At 42.9% G+C, this 13479-nt stretch overlaps 1 protein-coding gene across 1 annotated transcript in view; it reads right to left on the bottom strand.

Moving 5' to 3' along the window:
• LYST (lysosomal trafficking regulator) overlaps nucleotides 1-13479 on the bottom strand; it is a 3825950-nt gene that overhangs the window by 685394 nt on the left and 3127077 nt on the right. The window contains exon 39 of the mRNA XM_044075805.1: nucleotides 9488-9732. Within this exon, the coding sequence (XP_043931740.1) occupies nucleotides 9488-9732 (245 nt within the window). The remainder of the gene's footprint in view (nucleotides 1-9487; nucleotides 9733-13479) is intronic.

Below are 13479 nucleotides of genomic sequence, written 5' to 3'. Positions count from 1 at the left end.
CAATGCCCCCCCCACCAGAGGCAAGAAGCGTCCGTGGTCAATGTGGCTTTGGCCGGAGGAATCACAAAGGATCTCCCTTCTCTGAGTTCCTGCACCTGTAACCACCACAGAAGGGAGTCCCTGCACACCCTGCTCAGGGGGATTGGCATGCATAATGGGTGGATCAACAGGGACCATTGGACTTGAAGGGTCCATTGTAATATGCGCATTCGCAGACGAGCATGAAGAGAGAGACCGATCGCTGCTGACATAGACCCCAGTGCCCTCAGGACTAACTCCGCTGGAGGAGCAGGGCTCCGAAGAAGGGCTAACACCTGGAACGACAAGCTGTTCAGTCAGACTGACGTTAGAACAACTTTGGAGATTTGTGTATCTAACCTGGCCCCTATGAATTCTAGGGCTTGAGTGGGGCACAGGCAGGATTTCTGCTCGTTTACTGAGATGCCTAGGTTGTGGGCCAGTGACAGAGCATAATCTCTCGCCGCACAGAGCTGATGCCCGTTGGTCACGGTGAGGAGCCAGTCGTCTAGGTAAGGGAAGACCTGAATGCCCTGGAGTCTCAGGTGGGCTGCAACCACTGCCATGACCTTGGTGAACACTCTGGGGGCTGAGGTGAGGCCGAATGGAAGAACCCTGAATTGATAATGATTGGTTCCGAGCCAGAAGCGGAGAAACCTCCTGGATCGTTTGTCCATTAATATGTGGTAATACGCATCCTTGAGGTCTAGCGAGCACATCCAGTCATTCTCCCGCAGCAGGGGGAGAATTGACTGGAGAGTGACCATCCGGAACTTTTCCTTGGGTATGAACAGGTTCAGGGCGGAAAGGTCTAAGATGGGTCTGAGGTCCCCCGTTTTCTTTGGCACCAAAAAGAACCTGGAGTAATAACCCAATCCGGACTGGTCTGGGGGGACGGGCTGGATGGCTCTTTTTCGTAGCAGCTTTGAAATCTCCAAAGCCGCTGCCTCCCTCTGATCGGGTGGGACATCGGGGAGGCGTCTGGGTTTGGGGGGAGGGTTTATGAATGGAATGGAGTAACCTCTGGATATGATCCGGAGCACCCATCGATCTGTTGTAAGGGACTCCCAGTTTGACGGGTGCTCCGACAATCGCCCCCCGACTGCCTCCAGAGAGGGACAGTCGGGCAAGCCCTCAGGGCTGTTGCGCGGGTCTGTCCAAGAAAGGTTCTCTAGACCCGAAATTACGCGGCCCCCCTCTGCCTCTGGGCCGGCGTCCACCATGTCCTCCTCTGCCTCTGGAGGACGAGTGGTCCACAGCAGGATGGGATTGCTGAGACTTACGGAATCACAGCTTCTTTTGTCCCCTCTGATTCCTGGAGAAGGATCTTTGGGGATTAGAGAAGCGGACTCCGACGGCAGACAGCGTCTTCCCGTCCTTTTCGCTTTGGACCAGTGTGTCGCGAACAGTTTTGCCAAACAAGGCAGAACCGTCAAAAGGGGTGTTCGTGAAGGACGCCTTGAAGGGGTCCATGAAGTCGCACAGACGGAGCCAGGAGCGACGTCGCAAGACGACCCCGGCTCCGCTAGCTCTAGCGGCTCCCTCCGTTGCATAGGAGAGAAGCCGCATAGATGTATTGGAGATGGATTTTAGAGTGGCCATTCGAGTCTCAAAAACCTTTTTGTCTGGGACCGACATGGACTCTGGGGGGGCTGCAGCATATTCCTTAATCAAGTCTCGCTGTAGCCTAATGGTATGTGCCATATAGTTCAGCGCCCTTATGGAAAAGGCCGCTGAAGCAAACATCCGCTTCCCAATCCGGTCAAGCGCTCGAGATTCCTTATCTGGCGGGTGAACCGAAGAACTCTCCTGCGCAAGTTCTTTCTTGGTGGCTGCCGCCACCAACATAGCATCAACGGGGGTTCCTTTGGCCCAAGACGGTCTATCTCTGGGTGGGCTGAGGACTTTATTGGGGCGCCTTGGAATTGGCTCCACGGTGTCGGGCTCCTTCCAAGCCCTGGTGGTAATTAAGTCCACCAGGGGGTCGGCCGGAGGGGACACCCAAGAGGTAGATGGGCCTGCCTCAAAGGCCTCCAGGAACACAGACTCATCAAGAGAGGGCTTTTGGGCTGACCACCCCCCTCTAATACGCAACATTTCCATGATGTCTCCAAAGGAGACATCTTCAGGGGGTGATCTTCGGAAACCCTCTGTATCATCTAAGTCCATGTCTGTGGTAATGGACTCCGGGGAGTCCAGGTGCCTCCTTTTGCACCAATGTTTCCGAGGGACCTCCTCGGTGGGACTGTCCGAAGAGGGCTCGTCTACGGGTTGTTGTTCCTCCACGGGAACTAGCTGGAGGGCTTGGGCAGGCTGTCCAGATGGACGGATGATGGAAGACAGTCCCTCATACAGTGGGGGTACGGGTGGATCCGAAGCCCGGGTCGGGGATCTGGAGGACCTCGGCAGTACCCTCTCCACTACCTCAAAAGCCGAAGGAGAGCCACTCTCACCAGCCTCTGAGAGCAATCTCCTCGGATCCGAGTAAGGGATCGGGGTCGTAGCCGATGCAGTCAGCGCCGAGGCAGAGGTGTGCTCCGACGTCAACAGCGCCGAAGACACAGCAACTCCCTCGGATCCGACGCTCAGCCCTCAGCCCCGAGAGCTCGGGTCCGACAAGCTCGAAGGTATGGTCGGCGTCGAAGAGACAACCCCTATCGGCGTCGACAATTCCCCGGGTCCGAAAGGGCCTGGATCCGATGACTCTGAGACCCGAAAATGAGTCGGAGAAGGAGTGATCGGGGCAAATATGGGGGCTGCACTCCCCCCCAGAGGGGGGGAGGCAAGAGCATCCCCATCTGCATTTGGGTCTGTAAGAACCGACGCATCATCCGATCCATATCCGTTTCGGAGATGCTTCGGGTCGACCTAGATGAAGAAGTAGAGGCAGGCCGGGAGGGCCGCCTCGAAAATCTCGAGGGAGACCTATCCTCCTCCTCCGGCGAAAAACAGGGCGAACGGCGCCGAGAGGAGGGGGATCCGGAGACCCTCGAGGGAGATTTTAGTAGTTTTGCTGGCGGAGCCGAAGGATGAGATTCGGCCCGCGTTTTGTGGGACTTATGTCCATCCTTATCCTTGTGCCTCTTCTCTCTAAGGGAAGAGGCACTAGTTTCCCCAGAGCTCAAACCCGATGAGGGAGGTTGAGTCCCGGGTAGAGCTAAGGGGATAGACGGCGCCGAAGCTGCTGAAGCAGCTGGAGCCCGAACGGGAGAGGAAGAAGAAGCCGACTCCTGGGGGAGCTTTCCAGCCAGGATCAGCTTGTTCTTCCTATCCCGGAGTGCCCAGGGGTTAAAGGCCACACAGATTTGGCAGGCCTCTGACAAGTGGGCTGCCCCCAGGCACAAAACGCACTGAGTGTGGCCATCAGCTGGAAAAAGCTTGTGGCCACACTCAGTACATTTAGAGAAAATGGCCTTAGGCCCTTCTGACATCATTTCACACACACACCCAACCACTAGGAGGGGGAGGGGAGTGAAGATAAAACTAGTTATAAATTTAACAAAAGTGACCAAAAAACTAGCAGAAAAAAGGAAACTAACACACACACACAACTTTGAGTGAAAAATTGGTTTAAAAACCAGCAATGATCTCACCCAGCCAGGAGCTCTTCACAAGGAAGTTTCTTTAACCGCGGCAAAAAACGATCTGAGGTAATGTGGTTGGTACTAGGGGATTATGGGTAGGGGGAGGAGCTAGGAGCTCGGATCTTGGAGCTTGGAAAGCTGCCGGATCGGATCAGAGGTCGGATCCGACACCCACAAATTGCAGATCAAATGAAGTAACTACTTCAGATCACATTTTTCCAATGCTTTTGGGAGACTTGATGTATTGTTTTGCAAATTATAGCCTGGTCTGGATGTTTTTCTGTGTACCCTATATCCCAGACAAATGGAGAATACGGAAGATTGTTGTCACATGTAGTACTCAACCAGTAGTTACCAGAAATTCCTGCAGCTCCTTCAATGTTGCTTTAGGTATCTTGGTAGGCTCCCTGACCAGTTTTCATGTTGTCTTTTCATCAGTATTGGAGGGACGTCCAGTTCTTTACAACGTCACTGTTGTCCCATATTTTCTACATTTTTTGATGACTGTCTTCACTGTGTTCCATGGTATATCCAATGTGGAAATTTTTTGTACCCTTCACCTGACTGATATCTTTCAACAATGAGATCCCTTTAATGCTTTGTAACCTCTCTGCAAACCATGGCTTTTGCTGTAGCAGGCAACTGAGTAAATGTCAGGAAAATCCTACTAGGACAGCTGAACTTTATTTGGGGTTAATCAGAGTCTCTTTACTTGATGGCAGGTGTGTACCTAAGAAGATTGAATGCTGTAATTAAGTCAGAAGGTGCTTCAACAAAGTATTAGTTTAAGGGTGTGCACACTTATGCAACCAGCTTATTGTACGTTTTTTTATTTTTTTACATTTTCCCCCTAACAGATTTGTTTGTTTTTCAATTGAATTGTACAGGCTATAGGTCACATTAAAGGTGGGAAAAGTTTTGAAATTATTTATTGTGGTCTCATTTTTTTTATATCACAAAAACCTGGCATTTTAACAGGGGTGTGTACACATTTTATATCCACTGTATATTGTTATATATCATATAACCTAAGCAGTATTACATAAATTATTCAAGTCCTGCCTTTTTTTTTTAAACAAGAAACATCTTTATTAAATTATCACTTAATACATACGCAATGATACATTTATATAAATGAAAAGAAACCACACCAACACAATCCTAGTCGCAAGCATTTTACATCACAAACCATAATGACACACTCCCAGTTGATATCATCATACATCACTTACAATCTACCCAGTCTTTCTCACTCAAGCATTACATAGCTCATTTATGTCCTCCGGCCTTTTAAACCTCATTCTTCCCTTGTATGTAAACCATAATGACACACTCCCAGTTGATATCATCATACATCACTTACAATCTACCCAGTCTTTCTCACTCAAGCATTACATAGCTCATTTATGTCCTCCGGCCTTTTAAACCTCATTCTTCCCTTGTATGTATTGTTCCCACAATTCCAATTTTTCCTATGTAGTTTGCTTCTACACTTTTCTAATAATCTTAATTCCAGCTGTTTTACCTGTTATTATATTCACTATTTCCAGTAGTTTAGATTGGTTTAAATCTTGATTTCCATTTTCTAGTAATTGCTTTTTGGGCAGCCACCATTACTAAACACAGCAAGGTCTTCCATGTCTAGGCAATTCCAATTCTGCATCAAAGCTCAGAAAAATCATCTTCCTCGTCAGACCAATCTGTCCACCCAGCATCTCCAACAGTGCATCTTGCAAAGCCTTTCGGTTTTTCCCAGTTAGGGGCCACCACCACGGAACTCCGGTCCGCTCATGATTGGCAGTGGATTTTTACAGTGCCGAGTTGCCAGCCCGATGCCCAACCTTCAAGGAAGGCAGACCCATTCACGCATCCACCTACCTGCATATCTTTAAACGTCACTCAACCATTGGGAGGACATGCATACTCCACACAGAAGGTGCTCCAGCAGAGAATCGAACGGGAGAACCTCTTGCTGTGAGGCGACAATGTTAACCGCTGCACCACCACGGCTTAATGTCCACCAACTCACTGTACTCCCAGAAATATGTTCCCAATTACCTCTTTTTCCCCTTCACACCTCCAACATTTACTGTCTGCCTGTGGAAAATTTCTCTGGAGTCTACCTGAGGTATAAAAATATCTAGGCAAACATTTCCAGGCAAAAATCTTAAATCTTCTAGATTTTGTTGCATATTTGGGAGACATACATATATCCTCCTATTGTTTCTTTGTGAATTGCTTATCCAATCTCTCTTCCCAATCCTTTCTAACCTCCTCTGATTGATTCTTATAGTTATGATGCAATACTTTATATGCTCTATTAATTATTCATTTTTTAATGGCAGCTTCTGTTCTAGATTCCATTAAAAACTCTACCAGTGATGGTCTTTCGTTTAGGACCCCTTATTTCGTTCTCCTTGCCTATACATTGACATCAATTCCCTGAGAGGAAGACAATCTCTAACCTGCAGTCCAAATAAATTTCTGGCATCCTCCCATTCTATCATCTTTCCCTCTCTAGTTATTTGCTCCCAATACGTTGGTTCCTTTGCAGTTTTCTCCAATAAATTCCATCCCCCTCTTGTCTACTGTCTGTATCCCTAACAGCAGTCATCCCTATCGGCACAGCCTCCTTTCTCCATTCCCATGTTGATTAAGTTCTTAGAATAACTTTCTGCTACTTTATGGATATAATATTCTACATAATTATTGTTATTCTCCTTAAATGCCTGCATCCAAAATTCTAGTCTCTCCTTGTTTCTTGAGCTTTCCCCATGTTTCATCATCATCCCTTTCCACTTTGAATTATAGTTTTCTGCTTGTGCTATGTACATGAGTCTTAACTCTGCAGCTCTAAAATATCCCTTAAAATTGTTTAATCCCAATAGATCCTGTTCTACTGGAAGAATCGGCTAATCCCACTTGACTCTCTCCCCCTCCCCCTCCCAGATAAAGTCCTTCAGCTCTTTATTAAATACTACCCGCAACTTCTCCTCTGGTTGATAAAAATATGCCTGCCCTGTGTATAAGATTAAAGGGACTAAAAACATTTTACTTGCTTGTATCTCACCATCTAAACCCATATAACAAATCTTCTATTTTCTCATTTTTTGTATCATCTTTTTAGACTCTTGCCACATAAATTTAGCTGCCACATTAGAATCATTTTAATCCATACTCCTAAATATTTCATTTTATCATGTCCCCATAAATATGGGTATTCCTGAACTAGTTCATGTGTGGGTACATTATTGTATTTGTTTTAGTTTCATTAATTGTGTATCCTGAAAAGATCTGAAATTGTCTCAAAATGTTCCACAACACTGTAATGTTTTTTTCTGGTTTTGTCAGGTACAAAATAATATAATCTGCAAAAAAAAGCCAGCTTTTCCTGACTACCTTAACAATTATATCCTTGAATTTCCGAGTCCTTTATTTTCTTTGCTAATGGTTCTACATATAATGCAAATAATAAAGGTGAAAGTGGACACCCTGCATGGTTCTTCTGCTAAAGCAGAAATTATCAGAGAGGACCCCACCCACTTTAATTTTCACTGCTGATCCCTCAAATATTCTCCTAATCAACCTTATAATTTTTTCAGGAAATGCAAATGCTTTCAGTGCCCTGCTTACTTTGTCAAACGCTTGAAAAGACCCTCAGTGAAGTTCTGCTACTCTGTGTGGATCCTTAGCTACAGGAGCCACATGTCTGGTTTTCTGTTTATTTTTCAAAGGAACATCAGCCCTAACAAACCTAGGGGATTCAGACCCTGGTCTGACTTCAATAAGAGAACCATTCGCCCTGAAAATCTGGGAAATCCCCTTAGGCTCCTTCACAATGATCACCTGTGGTTCCCCCTCCTCATCTACAACAGATGTGGGTGCAGCCTAAGCAGACATGCAAGCAGCAGACTCATATCGGTCTTCAAATGTGTTGAGATGGGGGGGTCTGTCACTGGAATAAGACAGCCCTCGGGTTATTCATCCAACCCAATGGAGATGGTCAGAATAAGCTAGATAGCAGAAGATTCACAATGCTTTGTAGAGTTTTTTCTTAAATGGCAGACGAACGTCTGGATGGGTGGATTTGGAAGCCAATGTTTCCTGAGCCAGAAGCTTGAATTGTTGGTTTTCTAAATAAACAGAATGGGAAAACAGACGGCTGGGTATGGTCTTTGGTACAATTGCTTGACAAATCTCACACTGAGTATGGTTGTGGGCTGCACGTAGACAAAACAAAAAAAAAATTACTTCTTGTGTCCATCCTTATGGGGGAATCTGCCTCCCACACTTATTTTCCATTCTTGGATGACATGTAAAGGGTATTACAACCAAAAGAAATAAGGAAGGAAGAGACCCCAATGGGGCACTTGTCTTTTGAAGATTCAGTAGCTATAGCCAAGTGACAAATGACTTGTAGATCGAATTCAAAAAGTAGAATTCAGACTGGCAGCAAAGACGTTCTGAGAATTAGGTGTTTGTATATCACTTATGTACCCTATTCCTTAGATGTATGACATACATCTGAAGCATGGTGCCTAGGAGTCAAGGCTTTTTGGTATGCTGGCTGGACATTGGCAGAATGTCCCATTTGTAAAGAGTACTGTAAAAGTGATAAAGAAGGACACTGATAATGATCAGAGGGAAGCAGAGTGCAAAAAGACCAAGCTATAATTGGTGGGTCTTTATATTTTGCTACCTTTCACGTTCAGTGATGTCTTTGTCTCTACCAATCTACTTCTCGACATACTAGCTACATAAACACAGAACTATGAATATATAGCGTTAGTAGCCTATCCTCCATAAACTATTAAGATCCACACTTTTTCTTTGATTAATCCCCATTATGATCACAAACAATCAGTCATCCAAATGTAATCCAACACTACAGAAGTTTTTTTTTTTTAAGGAAGAAGTCCTGATAGTGTAGTTTCAGCAAAAACATAAAAATAATTATGTTCCAAAAAATAAAAATTCTTAATATCATGGCAATGACACCATAAATAGCATTCTGTCACTGTAGCCTCTAAACCGTCACTAAGCAAGCCCCCAACACCAAAAGCAAATGGTGACATTCAGGTACAGCTTTGTCTGGCACTCTACAACACACCAGCAGAAAGAAGTACCTTGATCGGTGGCATCAAAGATAAATTTTGTTCCCTTTTCCAGCAAGATTTCATCTAGATGTTAACATATTTATTACTACAATTTATAACAAATATAGTCACAGTATTTAAAATATAGGTGCACATCCAAGTATCATGAGTCCACTCGCTAATTCTACCACACTTTGCATGCCTGGCACATGAACATCTTGCAAGAGTAGATGTAATTTTGGCCCCTTTGCACAGAAACGGTTGGCCAGCCTTGCTCCAAACAGACCAAACACGAAAGCAAAAATGTACATAGTGACTGCTAAACTATGTACAAATGCTATGGAAGAAAAACACAAACAGGAGGAAACTATAAAGTTATTATCTTTGAATCTCTGGTGAAAGATTTTGCCTATTTTTTCTGTCTGTGCACTGCATGCACTACTGGTTACATAAGACATCAGAATGCTCTTTTAAATAACAAAATATCTCATACAATAGGATACAAAGCAAAATTAAGCCATTTATTAATAGTACAAACAGCACACAAGTATGTATAAATGTCTCCATTTTACAGAAAATACAAAAAGCACTCCAATTTTTGCCTTGAATTAAAGACATCTGGTCTGTTGATGATACCTATTAACCTGTGATAATCAGTCAGACAATATAATGACAACCTGTGATAATCTGTCAAACAATACAATGACTATTTACAGGTCTCAGTTATTTTGAGCCACCTCATAACCAAACTTAGCATATTATTTATATTCAGTTAAAAATAAGAATTACCTGTAGATAACTGGATCAGTAAGGTCCAAAGTTTCATTGGTATAATCTGCAAGAATGAATGGAAACACTGGATACTGCATGAGATCATTGAAGGAACGCCCAGCATGCTTGTTTAAATGAGTTAGATATTCAAAGTTTGTCATCTGACCCGTGCACCACAGGTGAGTTAAAGCTGTAATATTTCCATACTCCAGAAGGTTAGGCAAACTGCAGCTCAAAATGTTCTGGTAAACATTATCACGAACCTTAAAGTAAAGCATTAAGAATTATAATGTCTGTTAATCGCTCTGTGTTTTATTTTGTTCGTGTACTATGATTTAACATGCTAAAAATATATTTATATAATGTCTATTATACTTCGTTTCCATCTGTTAACACTCAGACTCATCTGTACCCTCATTCACCACCCATTTATAACTTTCACTTAGCTTTCTATTTCAAATTCTTCTCAGATATAAATGGGTGACAGGTGAAGACATAGGCCATTACATACCTATACGGATGGAGTATCTCTTATTATCTTACAGTTATCTAGAGTGAAGGCAACAAGCACAACATGCTGACATGCTGCAACATATAAAGACCCTCCAGTGTTACTTAGTGAAGCAGTCAAAGAGTTGCCTCCTGCTTTTTTTTTTGGGGGGGGGGGGGCAGACAACTCAGAAGATGCTGTAACAGCAGATGGCAGATTGTCTTCCTAACCAGCCCTCTATGACTCAGGGCTGGTAAATTAATCCATGTCTCTGACACAGCAGATGGGAAAAATCTCCCTTCCTCTCTTTGTACAACAGCACTGCTCTTACTTGTATAAATGTTTAAATTTGAAATAGAATGTTATCCCTACAAGTGAAGAAACACATTGATTATTAATATCACTATTCTGAAATTACAGCCTCCAAAGAACACCAGTGTAGCACAAACAAACTGCATCTTTGTGTTCTGTGACTAGAGTACTTTCAGGATTTTAACTGATTATTTAATATAAACAGAGTTTATAATAAAGCAAAGCATATCACACCTTTATGAGTACTTACCCACATCGGCTGACCTGTTAAAATGACCTCTGAATTACTGATGGAGAATTTCTTTTCTCTATTTTTGTTTCAGCATTACATGAAACTAGAAACCTCTTCTAACAACTTTAACACTCCGAAATATCTATCTTCACTTAATTTAACTCTTCGCCCTTTTAGTTTTATGCACCCGCAGCTACAAGATGAAATTTAAAGAAAAGAAAGCCTGATTCTAATTGTATAGCAACATGTATATATTGTACATGGATGTAAATCATTATGTTTGTATTTTGTATAATGTTGCTTACTAGCTACTAGAATATGTTAACTGTCGTTATGTAACTTTATCTCATCAATGTATATGCAATATGTGGAGCTTTTCTCCCCAGGCCTCCACTGAAAATGGGGTGGTCTATATTATATGTTCAAAGAGACTTTTCTTCAAACATATAATCACTGACCCCTAAAGCGTGAACGCTCTAAAGCATGAATGACCACATCTGCAAATTTTTCCTCAGAAAAAAATTCATGGGGCCGTACACAAAAAACACAAATTCAAAACCCTACCCAAGTCGGGGGCTTCGCCCCCTCACCCCCCCCCAAAGTGGGAGGCTGTGCCCCCCCCCACACACAGCCCCTAACTAAAATACCAACTCCGAGATCATTCGACATTGGGGGAAAGGGCAATTCCAGGAAACAGCCAAATTAATTTTTTCTCAGAGGAAAAAATTCGTGGAAGTGGCCATTTGTGCTTTAGAGCATTCGCTGTTTAGGGGTTGATGATTACATGTTCGAAGAAAAGTCTCTTTGAATATATACTATAGAACCAAAAATGGGCACTCCAAGGCCCCGTGGACTAGCCCAGAAAACAAATGCAAATAAATAATAAGTTTTTTTCCAAAAAACATCTTTAGTAAATAAATTATCATGCATAACATCTTACATTTATATAAATGAATAACAAACAACATTGACACCACTTTAGTTGTAAACATTATACATCACAGGCACCACTGAAACAACTGTAGTCGCAAACATTATACATCACTTATAATCCATCCAGTCATTGTCAGTGAAGCATCATATAGCTCATTCAAATCCTGCTTCTTAAACCTTGTTCCTTCTCTACATATACTGTTCCCATAATTCCCATTTTTCCTATGTAGTTTGCTCCTTCCCTTTTCTAAAGATCCCAGTTCCAATTGTTTTATCTCTGTTACTATACTCACTACTTCTAATAAAGTCAGTCTAGACTTTGATTTCCATTTTCTAGTAATTGCTTTTTCGGCAGCCACCTCAATTAGACTCAGCAAGGCTTTTACTATGTCTAGGCAATTCTGATTCTGTATCATAACTTAAAAAAATAATCTCTCCAGTCAATCCAATCTACTAACCCAGCATTTCCAACACAGCGGTCTGCAGGGAATCCCTAAAATCTGCCAGCTCACTACACTCCAAAAAATATGTTCCCAGCCACCTCTTTCCTGTCCAAAAGACCTTCCAACATTTGCTATCCAACTGAGGCAAAATTCTTTGGAGTCTATTTGGAGTATAAAAACACCTATGTGAACACTTCCAGGCAAAGATCCTAAATCTTCTAGACTCTGTTGCATATTTGGGAGATGCACATACATCCTCCCATTGTCTCTTTGTGAACTGCTTATCTAGTCTCTCTTCTCAATCCTGTCTAAGCTCCTTTGATTGATTCTTATGGTTATTATGCAATATTTATATGCTCTACTAAATTATTCCTTTTTTAATGGCAGCTTCTGTTCTAGATTCTGTTAAAAACTCTACCAGTGCTGATCTTTCATTTGAGACCCACTTATTGTTTTCTCTTTGCCTATACCTGATATCAATCCGTGACAGGGAAAGTGATCTCTAACCTACAGTCCAAATAAATTCTATTAACTTTCCCTTTCTAGTTTTGTTCCCAACACCTTGGTTCCTTTGCCAGCTTTCTCCAATAAATTCCAGCCCCCTCTTGCCTATTATCCGTATCCCTAACCACAGTCATCCCTATCGGCAGAATCTGTTTTTCTACATTATCTTGCTTGCTTAGTTCTTAGAATACTCCTTGCTATTTTATGAATATAATACTCTGTATGATTTATTTCTTGTTCTCCTTTAAAGTCTGCATCCAAAATCCCATCTCTCCTTATTTCTTGAGCTTCCCCCCTGTATCATCATTCCTTTCCACTTTTAATTATAGTTTTCTGCTTGTGCTATCTATACTTTATCTACTCCTGGCTGTGTCCTATCAGACTCAATAGATCAGCAATATACACCTACCTATAACCGCCTGGGTATTCACCTCACCTGGAGTATCTAAGTGCCCTTGGAATAAAGCCTAAGATTCTGTTCAAACATACCATACTCACTTTATCTACTCCTGGCTGTGTCCTATCAGACTCAATAGATCAGCAATATACACCTACCTATAACTGCCTGGGTATTCACCTCACCTGGAGTATTAAGTGCCCTTGGAATAAAGCCTAAGATTCTGTTCAAACCTACCATACTCACTTTATCTACTCCTGGCTGTGTCCTATCAGACTCAATAGATCAGCAATATACACCTACCTATAACCGCCTGGGTATTCACATCACCTGGAGTATCTAAGTGCCCTTGGAATAAAGCCCAAGATTGTATGTCACTAAGTAAACTGTATTTTTCATTCCTAACCTTTATGTATATACTTGTCCACTACACATCCTAGGTGTAGCAGTTTAACTGCCAAATCTGCCAGCAGCCATACCCCTCCCTGTCTACTACAGTTGCTCTCCCCACCTGTCTCAAAAGACATTGTACCACCTCTATTCTCCAACCACGCTAATCCTCTTTCCTTCTCCATTACTTTTTCTTTTATTGGTATCCACTACTATATTATCCTTGCTTGGTACTTTCAGACTTCGACCACTAGATGGCAATCTTTACCCTCCTCTAATTCTCCTTTCTGCCACCCTCCCCACCTCATA

Source organism: Protopterus annectens, chromosome 1.part1 (genome assembly GCF_019279795.1).
Source record: "Protopterus annectens isolate FY-2018-M chromosome 1.part1, PAN1.0, whole genome shotgun sequence".
Taxonomy (NCBI): domain Eukaryota; kingdom Metazoa; phylum Chordata; order Ceratodontiformes; family Protopteridae; genus Protopterus; species Protopterus annectens.
This window is presented reverse-complemented; position numbering and strand designations above follow the sequence as displayed.